The sequence below is a fragment of the Oncorhynchus mykiss genome, chromosome 10 (genome assembly GCF_057628025.1).
Source record: "Oncorhynchus mykiss isolate SJ-2025 chromosome 10, ASM5762802v1, whole genome shotgun sequence".
NCBI lineage: Eukaryota > Metazoa > Chordata > Actinopteri > Salmoniformes > Salmonidae > Oncorhynchus > Oncorhynchus mykiss.
Genome location: NC_143031.1, coordinates 11,304,153 through 11,329,165, shown reverse-complemented (window position 1 = coordinate 11,329,165; position 25,013 = coordinate 11,304,153). Strand labels below are relative to the sequence as shown.

At 45.3% G+C, this 25,013-nt stretch overlaps 1 protein-coding gene across 17 annotated transcripts in view; it reads right to left on the bottom strand.

Moving 5' to 3' along the window:
* Positions 1 to 2,961: 2,961 nt before the first annotated feature.
* Positions 2,962 to 25,013, bottom strand: part of LOC110533338 (cytoplasmic polyadenylation element-binding protein 4) — a 39,351-nt gene continuing 17,299 nt past the window's right edge. For 3 of the 17 annotated variants that reach the window (XM_036989696.2, XM_036989697.2, XM_090188969.1), the window contains 9 exons: positions 19,890 to 19,980; positions 16,713 to 16,763; positions 15,093 to 15,116; positions 13,687 to 13,857; positions 12,901 to 12,990; positions 12,528 to 12,646; positions 9,950 to 10,064; positions 9,412 to 9,593; positions 2,962 to 7,923 (listed from right to left, as the gene is read on the bottom strand). In XM_036989696.2, coding sequence (XP_036845591.2) covers positions 7,696 to 7,923; positions 9,412 to 9,593; positions 9,950 to 10,064; positions 12,528 to 12,646; positions 12,901 to 12,990; positions 13,687 to 13,857; positions 15,093 to 15,116; positions 16,713 to 16,763; positions 19,890 to 19,980 — 1,071 coding nt within the window. In that variant the 3' untranslated portion in view covers positions 2,962 to 7,695. Of the gene's footprint in view, positions 7,924 to 9,411; positions 9,594 to 9,949; positions 10,065 to 12,527; positions 12,647 to 12,900; positions 12,991 to 13,686; positions 13,858 to 15,092; positions 15,117 to 16,712; positions 16,764 to 19,889; positions 19,981 to 25,013 lie in introns of those variants that run through there. The other 14 variants (XR_016484125.1, XR_016484126.1, XR_016484122.1 and 11 more) reach the window with 10 other exon arrangements.

Sequence of the window (25,013 nt, the reverse complement as noted above, 5' to 3'; positions counted from 1 at the left end):
AGACTACAGGAGGGGACTAATTACACACCCCTGAGGGGCCCCAGTGTTGAGGATCAGCATGGAAGACGTGTTGTTGCCAGCTCTTACCACCTGGGGGCGGCCTGTTAGGAAGTACAGGATGCAGTTGCATCCTCACATTGATGTTCCTTTAGTCCAGGTGGGAAAGGGCGGTGTGGAGTGCGATTGAGATTGCGTCATCTGTGGATCTGTTTGGGCGGTATGCGAATTGGAGTGGGTCTAGCATGTCCAGGAGGATCCTGCTGATGTGAATAATGACCAACCTTTAAAAGCACTTCCTGGCTACCGACGTGAGTGCAACAGGGCGGTAATCCTTTAGGCAGGTTACCTTCTCTTCCTTGGGCACAGGGACTATGGTGGTCTGTTTGAAACATGTAGGTATTACAGACTCGGTCAGGCAGAGGTTGAAAATGTCAATGAAGACACTTGACAGTTGGTCCGCGTGTGCTTTGAGTACATGTCCTGGTATTCCGTCTGACCCGGCGGCTTTGTGAATGTTGATTTGTTTAAAGGTTTCGTTCACATCGGCTACCTAGAGCGTTATCACACGGTCATCCAGAACAGCTGCTGCTGGTTGGGATATGTACGTACAGTCACTGTGGGGGCGAGGTCATCGATGCACTTATTGATGAAGCCGATAACTGAGGTGGTGTATTCCTCAATGCCATTGGAGGAATCCCGGAACATATTCCAGTCTATGCTAGCAAAACAGTCCTGTAGCATAGCATCTGCTTCATCTGACCACTTCCGTATTGAGTGAGTCACTGGTATTTCCTGCTTTAGTTTTCGCTTGTAAGCAGGAATCAGGAGGATAGAATTTTGGTCAAATTTGCCGAATGGAGGGTGGGGGAGAGCTTTGTATGTCTCTGTGTGTGGAGTAAAGGTGGTCTATGATTTTTTTTTCCTGGTTGCACATGTGACATGCTGGTAAAAATTTGGTAAAACTGATTTAAGTTTGCCTGCGTTAATGTACCCGGCCACTAGGAGCGCCGCTTCTGAGTGAGCATTTTCTTCTTTGCTTATGGCCTTATAGAGTTGGTTGAGAGCTGTCTTAGTGCCAGCTTCGCTTTGTGGTGGTAAATAGATGGTCACGAATAATACAGATGAGAACTCTCTTGGTAAATAGTGTGGTCGACATCATAAGGTACTCTACCTCAGGCGAGCAATACCTTGAGACTTCTTTAATATTAGACGTCGCGCACCAGATGTTATTGACAAAAAGACACTCACCCACACCCTTCGTCTTACCAGAGGTAGCGTCTCTGTTCTGCCTGTGCATGGAAAATCCCGCCAGCTCTATATTGTCCGTTTCTTCGTTCAGCCATGTGTCAGTGAAACATAAGATGTTACAGTTTTTAATGTCCCATTGGTAGGATAATCTTAATAGTAGTCAACAATTTTATTTTCTAACGATTGCACGTTAGCAAGGAGAATGAAAGGCATTGGGAGTTTATTCACTCACCTCCGGATTCTCAGAAGGATCCCCGATCTGCGTCCCCTTTTCTTCACGCAAAAGGTGTGGATCTGGGCCTGTTCCAGTGAAAGCAGGATATCCTTCTCATCAGACTCGTTAAAGGAAAAAGTTTCTTCTAGTCCGCGGTGAGTAATCGCTTTTCTGATGTCCAGAAGTTATTTCCGGTCATAAGAGACGGTAGCAGCAACATTATGTACACAATAAGTAAAAAAAATAAGTTACGCAAAAAAAATAACTAAATTGCACAATTGGTTGGAAGAATGTAAAACTTCAGTCATGTTCTTCGGCGCCATCTTGATGGGAGTGATATTGAACAAAGATAAATATATATATATATATATATATATGAATTCAACTCTGACCTACCAGCACCATCACACTGTCACAGGACACCATCACCCACTTACCCCAAGGAGGCTCAACTTTCTCTGTCCCTGTTCTCAACTTACTTAAGTTGTGTCAAGCGACCACTTTTTCTTTCGACAAGCTATGTTTTCAAAAACTTTTATGTTTACATTAATTCTGATTACATCCAGGAATACACAACATTCTGAATATATGTAGATATCTCTGTTAGAATACTATATTCCCCTTGACGTAGTGATGCTGAATGTAAAAAATGTCTCAACATACCCCACTCTCCTCTACTAGGATGAGATGATTTTGCCTACATTGAAGGAATATGGTACGGGTTTACACTTTGGCCTACTCATGCAATGTGAGTGCTGCTTTGGCACGCAAGGTCCCAAAGGTAGTGAGCTAATGGTTTTCTTTTCAGGTTGGACAGATTATTAAAAGACCACAGAAAAGTGGATTCTAAGTAGTGCAACAAGGTTTCATACTTTATATTGGTAATGTACCAGTCAGCAGGCAGGTGGAGCTGCTGAGTCTGAGGAAGGTGATTACTTCCTGTGTTTGTAGACACACTAATCACACCTCATTATCCAATGGAATTGCTGCAGTATTATCAATACCCTGGCATGCATGATGCATCTATTTTACATTGACTGGCTTCATCAGCTAATCAGCTATGGCTTGTGTAGGATGACCAAGGATACGCAAGGATGACCATAGCATTATAGTGACATTCTAAGTCTTTGAAAAGATCAGAGTAACAGCTGGCATACAAACACAATGACTTCGTAGTCTGGACAAGGAAATAATCAATGGCTGCAAAATAAATGCTCATAAAATAGAAATGGTTACTTTGATACCGACATTATCGAAAGCTGCTTGTGGTCAGCATTTCAACTCCCTGTCTCACGCTCTTTCACACACAGCCTAACGTACACAACTCATTGTGACCTTATTTGCTTGTATGTAGTAAAGATATCTGAATTAATTTGGAGGTTTTATGAGCCAGGGCCCAACAATGGCTGCTGCCTAGCTTTGTGAAAGCAGCAACCGATAGACCGCTACAGAAAACGGACTGTTACAATCCACACCAAAAAATAAACAGACAATGGGCCTTTTCACAGTTAAGTTTTATTCATTCAACATTTCACATTACAAATATTTAAAAATGATGCACTGTTATAAATAGTTGGCTGCAAACAATTAAATAACAGAGTTGTATTTTTCGTTTCACTAGCACTGCTACAGACCAACTCCTAGAAATATGGACATTTTGTATTACATAACTTAATTAGAAAGGAAAATACAAAAATAGGAACTTATAAAGTGAAATGACAATAGAAATTAAGGTGATAATCTTAAGTAAAAAATGCTATTAATAAATACAACAACCTTCCCATACAGTTAAAAACTATTGACATTTTGCCATTAAGTAACATCATTAACAGACAAATATTTAAATGTTTATTTTCCTTCAGAAAATGTTAATCATATATTGTGGAGCACAATATAGCAATTAGTAAAAACTAGACACTTTAAAAGCTTCACCTCAAAAATATAACAAAAATCTGATCAAAATTATAAAAATTATACATTCCAATTAAAAATATACCAATAAACAGCTAAATACATTATTGACCTAATAATTACAACCAATCACAGTAGCTTGAAATAAACAAATGAGCACAAAACCTTTAATGTTTTAAAAATAACTTCAATTATTTATATTAGTACAAATAGTTTGATTTCTTTTTCTTTTTTACAAACACCAGCATGAAAAGGATTACAATAACAGTAGAAAATGACTGAAAAACATATTAACGTCTTCTTTAAATGTCTGCAATTAAAAATGGCATTAAAGAATTACATTGCAAAGAGTCTTTATCTGGAAAAAAAATAAAATAAAATGTATTGCACATAACAACTCGAAGTTAACTTGCAACATTTACCACATTCAAGTCTTAAAGTTCCCCTTCTTCCAAAACGGTTGAATTACCTCAACAGACAGTGGAGATGAGTTAACAAGTCTTTTCAACAGTGTCCTCCTTCCTATAAGATGCTCAAGTCCTCCACTGCTAAAATAGATTTTAGAGTTAGTTTTTTTCTTATTTTCTCATCTTTTTTTCTTTGCATCCTGCAGAGGTCTGAGTATGGAGAAGGCAAAGATATCAACACATGGGAGAGAAGTGAGGTGTGGGGTGTGTCCTTAACAAATTAAAGTTGAGAAACATCTGGTGCACAACCACAACAATCAATTTCAATAGCTAATTCATGTACTTATCTTTTTTTCGTCATGCATGCTAAGGATTACAATAGGAGCTAGTTGGCAAGTTCAAGAATATATATTTTCAAATGTTAAAATATCTAAACACCAAACATCCATTCTTGTGATACGAGATTCAGCCGAAGCATGAACCATAATTTGCATTATCCTTATAATAGTTATAATCCAGCTATGGAGAGGAAACCAAAAAGAGAAGTTACCATTTTCCCCAACTAGGATAGCCATTTTTTTTAAACAATAACATAAAAATTTTAAATGACAACTTTGTCCTCGCCATGCTGTTAAGATCTGATTTTTGTGAAACATCTAGTGTATAAGATCTAAGACCTTTAAGCAGTACACTGATCGTTCCTCTGCCGTTTCGGAAGTCGCGTCAATGCACGTACGCTACTTGGTTGTGAAGATTCCTCAGCACTGAAATGTAGAAAAAAGCATAACTGAAAATAATATATATCGAAATCACTACATTTTTTTCGTTAAATGAAAAGTGTCCATATATGCAGATCTCTCAAGTAACAAAAGTACAAAAGCTACCTTTCACAATGTGAAAAATTGAGGTATTGCAAAAAGGAGTTTTCCCCATTTGTGAAAAATGTGCCTAAAATGACTGTTGGGAAGAAAAAAAACATATTTAGAAAAGTAGTGCATAAAATGTTTATATGTGCATGACAAAATAATTTAGCTAGAAAACACTGTACCAAAAATCAGCAGGCCATGTATAAAATAATCTGTTTTTCTCTCATTAACAGCAAATTCTTCAAAAAGTGTTTAACTCCTAAAATGTTTATCCACCACACCAGCAAGCTAAAGTCATGGTGCAGTAGAACACCAGCAAGCTAAAGTCATGGTGCAGTAGAACACCAGCAAGCTAAAGTCATGGTGCAGTAGAACACCAGCAAGCTAAAGTCATGGTGCAGTAGAACACCAGCAAGCTAAAGTCATGGTGCAGTAGAACACCAGCAAGCTAAAGTCATGGTGCAGTAGAACATCAGCAAGCTAAAGTCATGGTGCAGTAGAACATCAGCAAGCTAAAGTCATGGTGCAGTAGAACATCAGCAAGCTAAAGTCATGGTGCAGTAGAACATCAGCAAGCTAAAGTCATGGTGCAGTAGAACACCAGCAAGCTAAAGTCCTGGTGCAGTAGAACACCAGCAAGCTAAAGTCATGGTGCAGAACTGGTGCAGTAGAACACCGGCAAGCTAAAGTCCTGGTGCAGTAGAACACCGGCAAGCTAAAGTCCTGGTGCAGTAGAACACCGGCAAGCTAAAGTCCTGGTGCAGAACTGGTGCAGTAGAACACCGGAAAGCTAAAGTCCTGGTGCAGAACTGGTGCAGTAGAACACCGGAAAGCTAAAGTCCTGGTGCAGTAGAACACCGGAAAGCTAAAGTCCTGGTGCAGAACTGGTGCAGTAGAACACCAGCAAGCTAAAGTCATGGTGCAGAACTGGTACAGTAGAACACCAGCAAGCTAAAGTCCTGGTGCAGAACTGGTGCAGTAGAACACCAGCAAGCTAAAGTCATGGTGCAGAAGAACATCAGCAAGCTAAAGTCCTGGTGCAGACCTGGTGCAGTAGAACACCAGCAAGCTAAAGTCATGGTACAGTAGAACACCAGCAAGCTAAAGTCATGATGCAGAACTGGTACAGTAGAACACCAGCAAGCTAAAGTCCTGGTGCAGAACTGGTACAGTAGAACACCAGCAAGCTAAAGTCATGGTGCAGTAGAACACCAGCAAGCCAACACAAGGATACGGTTTTCACTAGTGTGTTAAATTCTATTTCAGCACTCTCTCCCTGACATATTAAAACGCTAGTAGATTCAGATACTGTATGACTATAATAACCAAACCAAATGTGAGCCTTTGTTTAGCTTGTTGTGTTAATATCCCCAAACCTGTTGCAGACCTATTCACGTTACACAACTGCCTAGCAACAAACGTCTCTATTTTGACCTTTGGAAATGAGAGGATTGACTGGTGAAAAAGCCTGGGTGTCTTTAAACTGAATAAGTCCAGTTGTTTTCACTAGTGTTTTCCTGGATTTTGACTGCACTGTTATCTATTCAAGGCCAATCTTTGGTTTGCTGTAGTCCATCTGGTCTTCGTAAGAAAAATAGGAAAAGAATAATGAACTCAAAAAAACTGAAATGAAATACTGTATTACTGCACTACTGCACAGGCGACTTTGGTTCCCTAAAGCATCTAGGTATAACCTCTTCATTGCAGTCTTGTTTGAGTGAGTGAACTGCATTGTGGGACGTACGTAGTAGAGCACATCGCATGGACTATCTTCATTTATGCTTAGAACACTGGCTGAGTTAGCTGGGCTGGCACAGGAAGAGAGGTCTGCAGCTCTAATAACTGGATCCTCCTCTAGATGGAAATGTGTTGATGACAAGCCTGGCTTTAGTAATTAATTTCTCTTTTTGAGCGGGGTTAAAAACAGAATACGGTTGTGAAAAAAGGATTGGGAGATTTGCACCAACGCAATAATAATAATAATAATACACGAAAAACAGGGCTTTCTGCTCACGTGCAGCCCTGATGACAACTAGGCACTAGCCTCTCCTCTCCTAGCTAGCATGGCCTCAGACACAGAGGGGGGGGGGGGTCACTTATCTCTATACGGGCCAGCGCTGAGGGTCTCAGGGACCTCCAACGCCATACATTCCCCAATAAAATGCTCTGTTCATTCTTAGTACAACCTTGGGTCAGATTACAAAAATAAAGAAGTGACAAAGCAGCGTCTATAAAAATGTGTCTTTTTGCTGACGTCGTTTCCCTTTGATTGTGGTACTAAGGGAAGAGGGATACCAGCTTACTTTAACTTATTCGTCACATTAGCAGCTAAGCTTGAGGTATTAGTTTTTGCATGTCAAAATGGAGATCAAACCAGAACGCCTGTCGTGAAATGGATCTTGTCAAGTAACATCAAATATTAGCATGGTCTCTAAAAAAAATATTCAAACATCTGATCTGGGAAATAATCCACGTTTCTGTACTTGTTTCTTTTTCAAACCAATTGAGATTAAGCTTTGGTTAACTACTGAGACTTTATATTCTGCACTCTAAAATAAAGAAATAAGTGCACTCTTCTTTAGCAACACCTTTGCTATTAACATCTGCTCTGGAGCCTATTGGATGAACATCTGCTCTGGAGCCTATTGGATGAACATCTGCTCTGGAGCCTATTGGATGAACATCTGCTCTGTAGCCTATTGGATGAACATCTGAACTGAACATACTGCTTTGAGGTTGATGGTCAATGACACGTCAATTGGATAGTAAGGTGACAATTGAAAGCCTAATCTTTTCAAATTCTGCTCTAATAAAAGATAAAAGCAACTGGAGAAAGTCAAGAGAATGGGATTTCACATGGGATTTCACATGGGATACACATTTTCTTTTCCTGTCTTGACATATCTCCTCATCTTTAAAAAAAATATTAATTTAAAATTAAACTTTTTTTTTCTCCCAAATTAGAGTTAAAAAGGAACCAGCAACAGAAAAGTGCATTTATTTGTACAATGATTTTGCGACTCCTACTCCCCCCTCTCCCCTCTGCCTCTCAGTTCCAGCGGAAGGAGATGTGCCTAGGCCGGTCCCCTCCCTCCTTGACCAGTGGCTTGTGGAACTCCCGACCAGCGCGTGAGTGGATGGCCGCCCAGCAGTATTCACAGTAATACTGGAGACAGGTGACGTTGGCGCAGAAGAAAGGGGCAAACTTGCCCCCGCACCGAGTTCCCTGACACTCATCACACAACTGGTCGTCCAAGACGTATGGCTTCACTTCCACCTGGGGGGGGGGAAGAGGGCAGACAGAGAGAGAGAGACGGGGGGAGAGGACCCAGAGAGAGACGGGGGGAGAGGACCCAGAGAGAGACGGGGGGAGAGGACCCAGAGAGAGACGGGGGGAGAGGACCCAGAGAGAGACGGGGGGAGAGGACCCAGAGAGAGACGGGGGGAGAGGACCCAGAGAGAGACGGGGGGAGAGGACCCAGAGAGAGACGGGGGGAGAGGACCCAGAGAGAGACGGGGGGAGAGGACCCAGAGAGAGACGGGGGGAGAGGACCCAGAGAGAGACGGGGGGAAAGGACCGAGAGAGAGACGGGGGGAAAGGACCCAGAGAGAGACGGGGGGAAAGGACCCAGAGAGAGACGGGGGGAGAGGACCCAGAGAGAGACGGGGGGAGAGGACCCAGAGAGAGACGGGGGGAGAGGACCCAGAGAGAGACGGGGGGAAAGGACCCAGAGAGAGACGGGGGGAAAGGACCCAGAGAGAGACGGGGGGAAAGGACCCAGAGAGAGACGGGGGGAGGACCCAGAGAGAGACGGGGGGAGGACCCAGAGAGAGACGGGGAGAGGACCCAGAGAGAGACGGGGAGAGGACCCAGAGAGAGACGGGGGGAGAGGACCCAGAGAGAGACGGGGGGAGAGGACCCAGAGAGAGACGGGGGGAGAGGACCCAGAGAGAGACGGGGGGAAAGGACCCAGAGAGAGACGGGGGGAGAGGACCCAGAGAGAGACGGGGGGAGAGGACCCAGAGAGAGACGGGGGGAGGACCCAGAGAGAGATGGGGGGAAAGGACCCAGAGAGAGACGGGGGGAAAGGACCCAGAGAGAGACGGGGGGAAAGGACCCAGAGAGAGACGGGGGGAGGACCCAGAGAGAGACGGGGGGAGGACCCAGAGAGAGACGGGGAGAGGACCCAGAGAGAGACGGGGGGAGAGGACCCAGAGAGAGACGGGGGGAGAGGACCCAGAGAGAGACGGGGGGAGGACCCAGAGAAAGACGGGGGGAGAGGACCCAGAGAGAGACAGGGAGAAAGAAAACCATCTGTCAGACATGCAGTAAAGAATAGAGCTAGGATGAATACATCTTACATTAATTAACGTACTGTATCTAAAGATTTAACACAACACATAATTGCATTGACAGTTACATTCCAATTAGGACAATGGTCACCAATAAACATTCTAAAGTCAGAATCAAAGTAGAGACGTGATTGGTTGGACTGATTTTGGCTGAGTGAATTAGCATAATTCTTCTGCAGGTGGCAGCTGGTTAAATGTCTGCTCGACAGTAATTTCTTATCTGTCCTCGTATGACCCAGTCAAAATACCCCAAAATGTTTTACCTTCATCTATAAAACCATTACAATAAATAACAAAGTCCTTTTAAAAATGTACAAGACAGGAGATAGGAGCCTTTTATGTGTTTGGTACAACATTTCTGCGTATTTGTGTAATGCTGTATTAGCCTGAGAAAGAGAGGGCCTTCACTAACCCGTTTATCGATTTCTCCATGCTGCAGCTGGACAAAACGAGCGCTGATAGCAGCGATGTAGCTCTGCTGATTGGAGAAGGCGACCCGCCCTGCTCCCTTGGGGTACTTGAGCTCCGGGTCTGTGTCGATGCCTGCATAGCACACGCCTCCATACAGCCTGTCCATGATCATAGCCAGCTCCACTGTGGACGGAGGGAAACAGGTTGCCGGTGGCACAATGCCAGGGTGCAGCCTCGTACACTTCATGTAACACTCCCAGCTTGGTCATCATGTTCCAAATAGCTTCCATTTTCATTATGAGTTGCTACCAATTCCCTTCTCCTCCATTACATACTGTGCATGCTGATGTGATGAAATGCAGCACTAATCTAACAGGTTTTAATACGCCGTCGAGGATACATGTCTGTGTCCCAAATGTCCTATGGGCCCTGGTCAAAAGTAGTGCCCAATATAGGGAATATAATGCCATTTGGGATGCAGTCTAGGACTAAAGTGCCAATGGAAACGGTGCTTTAGCTGACTAGGGTCAAAAGGTTACCTGCACGGAGAGGGCGTGGCACCCCACCCACAAAGATGGTCTTCCTGGGGTCCAGAGGCTGGGAGCCGTCCATCACAAAGTCACTGTCGTTCAGGTTCCAGGGACGGATCTGGACCTGTCACACACAGAGAGACATGTTACACGCTACGTCTACAATGTCACGTCCCCGCGTCTCGACGTCTACAATGTCACGTCCCCGCGTCTCGACGTCTACAATGTCACGTCCCCGCGTCTCGACGTCTACAATGTCACGTCCCCGCGTCTCGACGTCTACAATGTCACGTCCCCGCGTCTCGACGTCTACAATGTCACGTCCCCGCGTCTCGACGTCTACAATGTCACGTCCCCGCGTCTCGACGTCTGCAATGTCACGTCTCCGCGTCTCGACATCTACAATGTCACGTCCCCGCGTCTCGACGTCTACAATGTCACGTCCCCGCGTCTCGACGTCTACAATGTCACGTCCCCGCGTCTCGACGTCTGCAATGTCACGTCCCCGCGTCTCGACGTCTACAATGTCACGTCCCCGCGTCTCGACGTCCCCGCGTCTCGACGTCTACAATGTCACGTCCCCGCGTCTCGACGTCTGCAATGTCACGTCCCCGCGTCTCGATGTCTACAATGTCACGTCCCCGCGTCTCGACATCTACAATGTCACGTCCCCGCGTCTCGACGTCTACGTCACGTCTCGACGTCTACGTCGTCACGTCTCGACGTCTGCAATGTCACGTCCCCGCGTCTTGACGTCTGCAATGTCACGTCCCCGCGTCTTGACGTCTACAATGTCACGTCCCCGCGTCTCGACGTCTACAATGTCACGTCCCCGCGTCTCGACGTCTGCAATGTCACGTCCCCGCGTCTCGACGTCTACAATGTCACGTCCCCGCGTCTCGACGTCCCCGCGTCTCGACGTCTACAATGTCACGTCCCCGCGTCTCGACGTCTGCAATGTCACGTCCCCGCGTCTCGATGTCTACAATGTCACGTCCCCGCGTCTCGACATCTACAATGTCACGTCCCCGCGTCTCGACGTCTACGTCACGTCCCCGCGTCTTGACGTCTACAATGTCACGTCCCCGCGTCTTGACGTCTACAATGTCACGTCCCCGCGTCTCGACGTCTGCAATGTCACGTCTCGACGTCTGCAATGTCACGTCCCCGCGTCTCGACGTCTGCAATGTCACGTCTCGACGTCTGCAATGTCACGTCTCGACGTCTGCAATGTCACGTCTCGACGTCTGCAATGTCACGTCCCGACGTCTGCAATGTCACGTCCCCGCATCTCGACGTCTGCAATGTCACGTCTCAACGTCTACAATGTCACGTCTCGACGTCTGCAATGTCACGTCTCGACGTCTGCAATGTCACGTCTCGACGTCTGCAATGTCACGTCTCGACGTCTGCAATGTCACGTCTCGACGTCTGCAATGTCACGTCTCGACGTCTGCAATGTCACGTCTCGACGTCTGCAATGTCACGTCTCGACGTCTGCAATGTCACGTCTCGACGTCTGCAATGTCACGTCTCGACGTCTGCAATGGCACGTCTCAACGTCTGCAATGGCACGTCCCCGCGTCTCGACGTCTACAATGTCACGTCTCGACGTCTGCAATGTCACGTCCCCGCGTCTTGACGTCTGCAATGTCACGTCCACGCGTCTCGACGTCTGCAATGTCACGTCCACGCGTCTCGACGTCTGCAATGTCACGTCTCGACGTCTGCAATGTCACGTCTCAACGTCTGCAATGTCACGTCTCAACGTCTGCAATGTCACGTCTCAACGTCTGCAATGTCACGTCTCAACGTCTGCAATGTCACGTCCCCACGTCTGCAATGTCACGTCTCGACGTCTACAATGTCACGTCCCCGCGTCTCGACGTCTGCAATGTCACGTCTTGACGTCTGCAATGTCACGTCCCCGCGTCTCGACGTCTACAATGTCACGTCCCCCGTCTCGACGTCTACAATGTCACGTCTCGACGTCTGCAATGTCACGTCTCGACGTCTGCAATGTCTCGACGTCTGCAATGTCGCGTCCCGCGTCTCGACGTCTGCAATGTCACGTCTCGACGTCTGCAATGTCACATCTCGACGTCTGCAATGTCACGTCTCGACGTCTGCAATGTCACGTCCCCGCGTCTCGACGTCTACAATGTCACGTCCCCGCATCTCGACGTCGGCCATGTTATGCCTGTAACGATGCAAAGCCAATTCTATAGGGAGGGCAGCTGCTTGCTTATTTACTTGGTCTGCCACTAATTGAATGGACTCACAATCAAACATGAAGCAGTACAATTTTAGGGTGTATTAATTACAGAAACACCTTACCATTGAAGAACCAAACGGAATCAAATGTAACAAAACGGAGAGTGACCTACCCAAATTTGTCCAATAGAAACTCTCGTTTGCATTTCCCCTTTTGGAAGTAAACCGTTTGTTGCAAAACGTTTCGCAACAGACTAAATGTTTCGCAACATAATCGCCGTAATGAATACAACCCTGCTGCATCTTGAGCTCTTTCATAATAAGAGGTAAAGAAGGGAGCAGATGGATGATGGTGACGGCACAATCCACTCACCGGCTTGTCTTTGATGGTGGGGCTAGACACACACAGGTAGAGCTTGCCGTCCTCTTCAATACAGGCTTCAATCAGGGCCTGCACAGAGCTCTCATCCTGGAACAGCAGGAAGGCATAACCTACAGGACAAAACAGACACCACTTCAACCGCCTGCACAGAACCATGTCACAGAGACCACTACTTAACTCTGATCTCTACCGTTTCATTCGCTGTCTGTTGCTGGAAATGACTGCCAATGTTATGACCGCTCTGCTCACAACTTTGTTTTTAACCAATCAAACTATTAAGACTTCAATAATAAACTCAGATAAGCCATTTTGATGACAATGCTGCATGTGGCTGACAAAAGGGCAGACTGGTCACGTGACTCACCTTTCGGGGGGAAGTAAGATTTGCTCTCTGCCTTGTGAGGCCAGTCCACAAAGAGGTGTCCAAAGCGACGGAAACTTGCAGTTATTTCATCTAAAAGTGAAAACAAACATTCAACAATTGCCTCACAGCAGTTGTACTGTGATAAGGTGTGTGTCATCAGGTGACTGTTCTTAGTGGGCTCTACCAGAGGGAGTTCCTGGTACATTAGTGGGCTCTACCAGAGGGAGTCCCTGGTAACATTAGTGGGCTCTACCAGAGGGAGTCCCTGGTAACATTAGTGGGCTCTACCAGAGGGAGTCCCTGGTACCATTAGTGGGCTCTACCAGAGGGAGTCCCTGGTACCATTAGTGGGCTCTACCAGAGGGAGTCCTTGGTAACATTAAACAGGGAGATTAAAGCAGAGCAGATGGTAGCCTCAGCTGTTCTCTAGTCTTCTGCCAGCAACACTGATCACACCTGAGAGATGTCCTACACTACTTATAACAGAGAATGTACTAGAACTATGCCTATTCGCGAGCCAAAGCCCTCAGGAAGCGGAAACTAAATAACACAAGACTTGCTATGGTAGAGCAGTGCTGCTTGGTGAATGTCTACGGCCGAAATTGGTCACAGAGGGGCTGGTCTTCAACATCAGTTATGTAAACCTGTGACTACTGGCCATGAAGATATCCACATTGTAGACCTCCACCTGATCAACCAGGTGTTCAGCCCAGTCAAAGCATCACCATAGCGTGGTCACAGCACCTCCGCCTGTGTGAACGTGGTCTGCAGTGGTGTAAAGTTTACCTTCATCAATATCTGGCGGGAGGACACCGACAAAGACCTTGCGGGAGTAACGCTCAACACGCTCCCCATTCTGGTGGGGGAAACAGTGGGGCGAGCCAAGGCCAGGCAGGCTCTGCTCACCACGCTCGTCGTCAGGGAAACCATCCTCCATGGGGAACAGGGAAGAGTGACCTGAGGAGAGGGAGTGAGAGAGGAGAAAGGAGGGAACAAGAAGAGAGAGAGAGGAGGGAAGAGGAAGAGGGGACCAGGAGAGAGAGGAGGAGAGAGAGAGGAGGGGACGAGGAGAGAGAGAGGAGGGGACGAGGAGAGAGAGAGGAGGGGACGAGGAGAGAGAGAGGAGGGGACGAGGAGAGAGAGAGGAGGGGACGAGGAGAGAGAGAGGAGGGGACGAGGAGAGAGAGGAGGGGACGAGGGGAGAGAGGAGGGGACGAGGGGAGAGAGGAGGGAAGAGGAAGAGGCGACAATAAGAGAGAGAGAGGGAAGAAGGGACGAGGAGAGAGAGAGAGAGAGAGAGAGGGAAGAAGGGACGAGGAGAGAGAGAGAGGAGGGAAGAAGGGACGAGGAGAGAGAGAGGATGAAGAGGGGACAAGAAGAGAGAGGAGGGAAGAGGAAGGGGACAAGGAGAGAGAGGAGGGAAGAGGAAGAGGGGACAAGGAGAGAGAGGTGGGAAGAAGGGACGAGGAGAGAGAGAGAGGAGGGAAGAGGGGACGAGGAGAGAGAGAGGAGACAAGTCAGTCAATGACAGATTGCATAAAGATGTAACACAATAGATACTTTTTAATTTATTACTTAGGTTTATCAACATGAATGTTATTACATGGTTAAGTATTGTATTGTCAAGCAATACTAGCTATAACAATGTGTCTATTTTACAGTAATTCACCTGACTCATTGACTGCCAGAGACAGTGCTACATTAAGGCCTTCTACAAGCAGCCCTGCTGTGCTGGTTGAGAGGGACTGAGCCAGGGATACCACACACACACACAGCTAAGCCTATGGCAGCAGCAGAGGCTAAATATTGTTCCCGCCCTATGTCCTGGAGGTTAAGCCACCCCAGCCATATTCCTGACCAAGTGACAGAAAACAGAGAGGAGCAGCTTTATGACCAATTATGTAAGAGAGTTAGCCCTGAGTCTGTACACTGTGTGTGTGTGTGTGTGTGTGTGTGTGTGTGTGTGTGTGTGTGTGTGTGTGCATGCGTGACCACAACACCACAAACAAAAGCTCTTAGAGCTGAAAACCCCCCAAACAACATGCCAGATCAAACAAATAGACCAACAACAAACCACAACATCTACATGCAAACACATACTGTCCCCCTTCAGAAATACTGGACATGGACGCAAAAGACCGGGTCTTTCTATGCCAGTTTGAGGCGAAAAATAAAAATAAAATTCAGTTTACCTCGTCTCCTCCCATAATTCCTTGCTGCATGTAAAATACCAAAATAACACCAACAGTGACCAGGAATGACAGATATTATCCATTCTTTCATTCACAACATATGCCCTCTCCTTCTCAGTCACATCCTCCATGTGATTGGGTCATTGTTGCCTCCTCAGTGCTCCAGGTTACGTGGCAGACAGATGAGCTTGTATTGAATACTCACCCATGATTTCACAGTTTATTATTGTGGGTTTTTCTTATACCTTGTTGTCGTGATTGTTATTGATTAGTCCATTGGTGAGCTGTCAAGAAAGGCATTTCACTGTACTTGTGCATGTGACATTAAAACTTGGTTTCCTGTGCAGTCACGTCTATACACGTCTGCGGGCATACTCATGAGGATCTCAGACACACTCTCCCTTCCTAGGCCAGATACAGAGAAGGTCTTTAGGAGGTCAGTGGAGGGTGGTGGTTATACACACTCTCTGGTGTGTGTTCTACAGAGTAACGGTCAGCTGGTGTGACTGCCTCTCTAAGACTGGTAGTACCCTCTGAACGGCATCCATGCAGAACCACCATCTGTCCTGTTGGACCAATATAACACTATGAGGCTCAGAGAGAGAGTCCATGGTGGATCACCATGTCGGACCAATATAACACTATGAGGCTCAGGGAGAGTCCATGGTGGATCACCATGTTGGACCAATATAACACTATGAGGCTCAAGGAGAGAGTCCATGGTGGATCACCATGTTGGACCAATATAACACTATGAGGCTCAAGGAGAGAGTCCATGGTGGATCACCATGTTGGACCAATATAACACTATGAGGCTCAGGGAGAGAGTCCATGGTGGATCACCATGTTGGACCAATATAACACTATGAGGCTCTGGGAGAGAGTCCATGGTGGATCACCATGTTGGACCAATATAACACTATGAGGCTCAGGGAGAGAGTCCATGGTGGATCACTGAGCATTCAGTTGCATTTCGGCTTATGCATTTCAAACTGCAGTTGAGGAAGCTGTAGTTAAAGAGATTAGATTTAGTCTACCTTTGTAGCTACAACTAGCCTACGGTATTCGTGTCTGCATAGAGGAAAGAAGTGAATCATGCACTGATTCAATATAAAGAATTATAACAGGAAATGTTACAGAATGTTGAAGGAAATATGCAACACAACATATTGAGAAATGGTTAAACTAACATCTCTAGGCAATAGGTTTTATTCTAAAAAAAAAAAATTATTTAAGAACACAAATACTAGGAGCTTAGTTCCTTCACTGCACAGGCAAAGATATCTGACGACTGAATGCAAATGGGATAGATACACTGCCTTAGGTGAGGGATTACACAACGTTAAAACGTGTTTAGCTATGCAATTTAAAATGAAATAATTCATCTATATTACTAAATCCTTATTTATTAAATCCACATAAACCATTAAAGAACAAATGGAATAAGAATAGTGGAACACAGAGAAGGAAATCCACACTGATGCCTCAAGAGCATGTTAAGTACAAACATGGTGCTGCTAATCTTGTCGACTATGTTACTAAATGGTTTGATTCACCTTCCGTCCATTAGCATGGGTTGAGCATGCAGAGCACTAGTGTTAACAAACCCTTTTTACGTACCATTTATGGGCAGAGGACTTTCTCCCCCTGGATGGGTGAATCCTAGGCGACCTAGAGAGCGGAGTGTACACCGTTAAGAGATTGTCACAACCAAACACACAAAACAAGCCCTGGTTACATTAGCCCACATCATCTACAGTGCCTTGCGAAAGTATTCGGCCCCCTTGAACTTTGCAACCTTTTGCCACATTTCAGGCTTCAAACATAAAGATATAAAACTGTATTTTTTGTGAAGAATCAACAACAAGTGGGACACAATCATGAAGTGGAACGACATTTATTGGATATTTCAAACTTTTTTAACAAATCAAAAACTGAAATTGGGCGTGCAAAATTATTCAGCCCCTTTACTTTCAGTGCAGCAAACTCTCTCCAGAAGTTCAGTGAGGATCTCTGAATGATCCAATGTTGACCTAAATGACTAATGATGATAAATACAATCCACCTGTGTGTAGTCAAGTCTCCGTATAAATGCACCTGCACTGTGATAGTCTCAGAGGTCCGTTAAAAGCGCAGAGAGCATCATGAAGAACAAGGAACACACCAGGCAGGTCCGAGATACTGTTGTGAAGAAGTCTAAAGCCGGATTTGGATACAAAAAATGTCATTCCACTTCATGATTGTGTCCCACTTGTTGTTGATTCTTCACAAAAAAATACAGTTTTATATCTTTATGTTTGAAGCCTGAAATGTGGCAAAAGGTCGCAAAGTTCAAGGGGGCCGAATACTTTCGCAAGGCACTGTATCTCTCAGCCGCCTGCTCGCTGGCACATTCCCTGTTCCTACCGACCTCCTGCCAAATGTACTTGAGAGTTGAACTGTGCCATGCTGGGGTGCCTTGGTGGAGGGGATGAGAGGAAAAGTAATAGTAAACCCTGGAGTGGACTAGTGTAGGGTTTCCCAGACCTTTCATCGGGCCGCCCACCAGACGTTTCACATTTTTATAAAAAAAAAAGAAACTGCCACTCCTGATTCAATTAGTCAACTAATCATCAAGCCTTTGGACTAATTGAATCAGGTGTGCCAGTTTTGGGTTGAAACAAAAATGTGGAACATTTGGGGGGGCCCCCCCGAGGAGAGGGTTGGTAGAGTGTTCAGTGATTGGTATGTTCCGTCACACAAATTCTCCAAGCCCCTCCCCTGCCTATTAAATCAGAGAGAGGAGAGGAGAGGAGAGGAGAGGAGAGGAGAGGAGAGGAGAGGAGAGGAGATAGCAGGGTGGTGGACCGGCTCAGTAGTCAGTGGTGACACAGAGTACTCTTTTCAGTCAACAGAGGACACTGCTGGAATCGATTCAAAGCCACTTCTACAGTCGATTTCCCCCTCCTTCCTTTTCATCTGTTCTGCAGAGCAGCGGGGTTCATGTTTGAGGGTCAGGTCATTATTTTCAATTAGGGGTAGGGGTGCTGCTTGGTACCCTTAGAGCTCACCCCAGTAGGGACAGCACAAAGTGGGAGCAGTAAACCATTCATCTGTGTGGATCTTTGTAATGTAGAAACACGTTACCCTGGAGACAGTGGCGAGATGGAATGATGCCTCATAATGATGTTTTCCTCTGCATCTCTAACCCTCTGTAGCTGGCACAAGGCACTGGGAGCGTCAAGGCACTAAATCAGCTCAAACTAGACTGAGAACAACAACTCATCACTTCAGGCTCTTCGCCTCTCAGATGTTCGCTAAAGTTGTGTTTCACTGTGGTTTAACAGCTGAATACAGAGGTGTAAAAGGAATGAATGCATACACAAGCTATGGGGGCTGTTAAATAGAAACGCCACCCAGGCTACTCCCTCTAATTAATCCTTCCCCAGACAAACACCAGTTGGAGTAGTAGTACAATAGGTCATCCTGACTGACAACAGGAACTTTCTGGTTTGGGACGTTTGCACCACAAACCAGATGGACAACAGATAGAGACTGCTGCGAGCGTTGTATTTACATTCCCCATAATACCATCCAATCAACAAACCCTTCACAATCTGCAGCTATGAAAACTCTAAAAAGGGACAAGTAACACCTCCCACGCCACCACCATAAAGTAGATTTAGCTCCAACTTTGACATTTTTGAAAACTTTTGAAATATTTATGAACAATAAGTCCAAATAAAACCAGTATGTAGACCCAGGGTACATCTCCTAACTTTGTTTGAGTTATTGATAAATCAGATTTTCCATGTCCATTTAAAACCTTTGCAAATCCACTAAACAACTTGAAACTTTAAGGTCAAAGACATTACCATGACAAACCATGTTAAGTTTGGCATTGATATTGTAAAAAAAATTAGGAAACGCTTAACAATTCACTTTTTTTGACTGTGTACCACTAATGCTTAAAAAAAATTATTAAAAATCTTCATGGACTAAATCTAAGAGTCACTGCAAATTTGGTCTTTGGACTAAGTGAATGCATATTAGCACATACACTAATAGGCTAAAATAGGCCAAAAACACTTCAGAAATCTTCTCATGAACCATAAATCAGATTATACCAAATCTGGAGTAATACTCAATGAATTAGCCTCTAAAGAATTTGACAACGATTAGTTGCTGCATTCAAAGGCGGCCACGCTACCAACCTATAGCACTATATTTCACATTTGTCATTTAGCAGACGCTCTTATCCAGAGTGATTTACAAGAGCAATTAGAGTTAAGTGCCTTGTTCAAGGGCACGTCAACAGATTATTCACCTAGTCGTCTCGGGGATTCAAACCAGCAACCTTTTGGTCAATGACCCAACGCTCTTATCCGCTAGGCTACCCAAGACCCACTAGACAAAACTCCACTTCCGTCATCCTTGTGGTATTGAGAGATAAACATGGTAATGATTTCACTGATACATGATATAATGCTTGCTTTGTTATCCAACTGAGCTTGTGTCCTTTCTGTCATCCTGTGAACCCCGTTCATTGCTGCTTGCAGCAATATTTCCATTTGCACTCTCTGTAGAATAGCCTAGCCTACATAAGCCTCCACTCTTCACTTTCTAGTCCACTCTAGTGCCACTGAAAGGAAAGCTCAAATCAGCAGTCGTCGGACATGGCTGTGGGGCAGCAGACAAACGCCCATCCTAGATGACCTTGCAGCAGATTTGAAGGACAAAAGGTTTTTAGATATGGCCGCTAGCATCAATATTGTGACCAGACATGCAATCCTGGTGGTTTTGTGATTGTTATCTTACCTTTCAGGGTATCTTGCTCGGCCCTCATGATGTCAATGAGAGAGTTCTCCAGGGAATGCATGTTGAAGCCATCAAAGGATCTGGTGCGCTCCTGTGTAAAAGAGAGATGAGAGGGCTGCTTTGAAAGTATGGAGCTGCCACTGCTTAAATGTTACATTTATTTATTTATTTATTTTTTTTTGGGGGGGGGGGGAGATCATCTTTAATATTATAGAGTGCCCCATGGTGGCAGTGGGGTTATGGTATGGGCAGGCATAATGAACACAAGGCAATGAACACAATTGCATTTTATCGAGGGCAACTTGAATGCACAGAGATACCATGACGAGATCCTGAGTTCCATTTATGTGTTAAGGTATCTATGACTTACAGATGCATGTCTGCATTCCCAGTCATGTGAAATCCATAGATTAGGGCCTACTTTTTTTAAATCTATGAAATTGTTTCATGTTGCATTTATATTTTTGTTCAGTATACTTTGTACTGCATTTATAGAGGATGTAGTTGCTTTTGTGGTTATGTAAACCACAAACAAAATGCTGCTAAATAATTGTAACTCTAATTTTAGGTAAGAAATCATAATTTAGAGTATATGTTAATCCTTTGGAATGTAATTTGAGTGAAAAAAAAAACCCAGATGCATCTATAAAAAAATCCAGTCGAACAATAAAAACCGCTTGACTTTTTCCACATTGTTACGTTACAGCCTTCTTCCAAAATGGATTTAAAAATATATATATTCTCAATCAATCTACACACGACACACCATAATGACAAGATTCTCTGGTCTGACTCCTTGGCCTGAATTCCAAGCATCACCTCTGGAGGAAACCTGGCACCATCCCTAAGGTGAAGCATGGTGGCGGCAGCATCATGCTGTGGGGATATTTTCAGCTGCAGGGACTGGGAGACTAGTTAGGATCGAGGGAAAGATGAACGGAGCAAAGTACAGAGAGATCCTTGAGTGCTCAGGACCTCAGACTGGGGGCGAAGGTTCACCTGCCAACAGAACAACGACCCTACGCACACAGCCAAGACAGGGCAGGAGTGGCTTCGAGACAAGTCTCTGAATGTCCTTGAGTCGCCCAGCCAGAACCCGAACTTGAACCCGATCGATCATCTCTTGAGAAACCTGAAAATAGCTGTGCAGCAACGCTCCCCATCCAACCTGACAGAGCTTGAGAGGATCTGCAGAGAAGAATGGGAGAAACTCCCCAAATGGGGTATTGTGAGTAAATTGATGATGGAAAAAAAAACATGTTTTATCCATTTTAGAATAAGGCTGTATTGTAACAAAATGTGGAAACGGTCAAGGGGTCTGAATACTTTCCAAATGCACCGTATATCAGTAATTTGTCCCCATTAAAACCATTTTTTTTGTATTAATAAAAAAAATACAAATTGATATCGGACCCAAAAATCCTGCATCTTTCAGGATGACAGTACTTCAAACTAACAGTCTATATGATAGAATGCACAAAGACTATCAACTTCCAGGCTTAATGGTTTGTATCACAAACCATGTTTGAGAAAATCATGATGAAAGTGGCCATTTTAGACCTACACATGCCTCCTGTAAGACCTTATGATCTGTGAACCGTACATGATACAGACATCATCTTGGTGTCATACTTCATATGTTACTATAAGGAGTATGTCTAGATTCTGAAATACTTATTTCGTTTTAACAGAAAAAAGGCAATTTAAAATGTTAAGAAAATGTTTCAATGTTACATACCTAGTTGAAACCCTCCACAGAATGGCATACCAGAGGCCAGCCAACACACAATACAAGTGCTACTTGGTAATAATGAGAGGCTTGTTGCACAAGACCTGGAAATAATTTACCATTGACAGCATCTTTCAGCCCAGGCCAGACAAGACCTGGAAATAATTTACCATTGACAGCATCTTTCAGCCCAGGCCAGACAAGACCTGGAAATAATTTACCATTGACAGCATCTTTCAGCCCAGGCCAGACAAGACCTGGAAATAATTCACCATTGACAGCATCTTTCAGCCCAGGCCAGACAAGACCTGGAAATAATTCACCATTGACAGCATCTTTCAGCCCAGGCCAGACAAGACCTGGAAATAATTTACCATTGACAGCATCTTTCAGCCCAGCCCAGGCCAGACAAGACCTGGAAATAATTCACCATTGACAGCATCTTTCAGCCCAGCCCAGGCCAGACAAGACCTGGAAATAATTCACCATTGACAGCATCTTTCAGCCTAGGCAAGATCTGGCTGCCTGTCAAAGAACTAAAGAAGCACTTCAACTAGGCCAGAGTTCAAGTTTGACAAATCCAAAAACATATTAGTGTGAAGTGGTGCTTGCGTCATACATCCTATCAAATCAAAGTTTATTTGTCACCTGCGCCGAATACAACAGGTGACCTTACAGTGAGATGCTTACTTACAGGCTCTAACCAATAGTGCAAAAAAAAGGTGTGTGTGTGTGTGTGTGTGTGTGTGTGTGTGTGTGTGTGTGTGTAGGTAAGTAAAGAAATAAAACAACAGTAAAAAGACAATATAACATAAGAGTTGCAAGGCTATAATATAAGAGGGGTGGGACACTATGCAGATAGCCCGGTTAGCCAATGTGCGGGAGCACTGGTTGGTCGGGCCAATTGAGGTGGTATGTACATGAACGTATAGTTAAAGTGACTATGCGTATAAGATAAACAGAGTAGCAGCAGCGTAAAAGAGGGGTTGGGGCGGGGGGGAGGCACACAATGCAAATAGTCCGGGTAACCATTTGGTCACCTGTTCAGGAGTCTTATGGCTTGGGTGTAACTGTTGAGAAGCCTTTTTGTCCTAGACTTGGCACTCAAGTACTGCTTGCCGTGTGGTAGTAGAGAGAACAGGCTATGAACAGGGTGGGTGGGGACTTTGAAAATGTTTAGGGCCTTCCTCTAACACCGCCTGGTGTAGAGGTCCTGGATGGCAGGCAGCTTTGCCCCAGTGATGTACTGGGCCGTACGCACTACCCTCTGTAGTGCCTTGCGGTCGGAGGCCAAGCAATTGCCGTACCAGGCAGTTATGCAACCGGTTAGGATGCTCTCAATGTTGCAGCTGAAGAACCTTTTGAGGATACCAAATGCCAATGCCAAATGCCAATGCCAAATCTTTTTAGTTTCCTGAGGGGGAATAGGCTGTGTCGTGCCCTCTTCACGACTGTCTTGGTGTGTCTGGACCATTCTAGTTTGTTGTTGATGTGGACACCAAGGAACTTGAAGCTTTCAACCTGCTCCACTACAGCCCCATCGACGAGAATGGGGGTGTGCTCGGTGCTCCTTTTCCTGTAGTCCACAATCATCTCCTTGGCCTTATGTTATGTTATGTTGAGGGATAGGTTGTTATTCTGGCACCACCCGGCCAGGTCTCTGACCTCCTCCGTATAGGCTGTCTCGTCGTTGTCGGTGATCACTGTTGTGTCGTCTGCAAACTTAATGACGGTGTTGGAGTTTGCCTGGCCATGCAGTTGTGGATGAACAGGGAGTACACAGGAGGGGACTGAGCACGGACCCCTGGGGAGCTCCAGTGTTGAGGATTTTTTTATTAAAAAAAATATTTTACCTTTATTTAACTAGGCAAGTCCGTTAAGCATTAAGAACAAATTCTTATTTTCAATGACACCCTAGGAACAGTGGGTTAACTTCCTTGTTCAGGGGCAGAACGACAGATTTGTACCTTGTCAGCTCGGGGATTTGAACTTGCAACCTTTCGGTTACTAGTCCAATGCTCTAACCACTAGGCTACCCTGCTGCCCCAGCGTGGCAGATGTGTTGCTACCTGCCTTCACCACCTGAGGGCGGCCTGTCAGGAAGTCCAGGATCCAGTTGCAGAGGGAGGTGTTTAGTCCCAGGTTCCTTAGCTTAGTGATGAGCTTGGAGGGTACTATGTTGTTGAATGCTGAGCTGTAGTCAATGAATAGCATTCTCACATAGGTGTTCCTTTTGTCCAGGTTGGAAAGGGCACTGTGGAGTGCAAGAGATCTGCAGATCTGTTTGGGCGGTGCAAATTGGAGTGGGTCTAGGGTTTCTGGGATAATGGTGTTGATGTGAGCCATTACCAGCCTTTCAAAGCACTTCATGGCTACAGACGTAAGTGCTACGGGTCTGTAGTCGTTTAGGCAGGTTGCCTTTGTGTTCTTGGGCACAGGGACTATGGTGGTCTTCTTGAAACATGTTGGTATTACAGACTCAATCAGGGACATGTTAAAAATGTCAGTGAAGACACATGCCAGTTGGTCAGCACATGCCCGGAGCACACATCCTGGTAATCTGTCTGGCCCCACAGCATTGTATGTTGACCTGTTTAAAGGTCTTACTCACGTCGGTTACGGAGAGCGTGATCACACGGTCGTCCGGAACAGCTGAAGCTCTCATGCATACCTCAGTTGCTTGCCTCGAAGTGAGCATAGAAGTGATTTAGCTCGCCTGGTAGGCTCGTGTCACTGGGCAGCTCGCGGCTGTGCTTCCCTTTGTAGTCTGTAATAGTTTGCAAGCATTGCCACATCCCACAAGCGTCGGAGCCGGTGTAGTATGATTCAACTTAGCCCTGTATTGACGCTTTGCCTGTTTGATGGTTTGTCGCAGGGCATAGCGGGATTTCTTGTACGCTTCCGACGTCCTCGATGCACTTATTGATAAAGCCAGTGACTGATGTGGTGTATTCCTCAATGTAATCGGAAGAATCCCGGAACATGTTCCAGTCTGTGATAGCAAAGCAGTCCTGTAGTTTAGCATCTGCTTCATCTGACCATTGTTTTATAGACCGAGTCACTGGTGCTTCCTGATTTAATTTTTGCTTGTAAGCAGGAATCAGGAGGATAGAGTTGTGGTCGGATTTACCAAATGGAGGGCGAGGGAGAGCTTTGTACGCGTCTCTGTGTGTGGAGTAGAGGTGATCTAGAAATGTTTTCCCTCTGGTTGCACATTTAACATGTTGATAGAAATTTGGTAGAACTGATTTAAGTTTCCCTGCATTAAAATCTCCGGCCACTAGGAGCACCGCCTCTGGGTGAGCGGTTTCCTGTTTGCTTATTTCCTTATACAGCTGACTGAGTGCGGTCTTAGTGCCCGTCTCTGTGGTGGTAAATAAACAGCCATGAAAAGT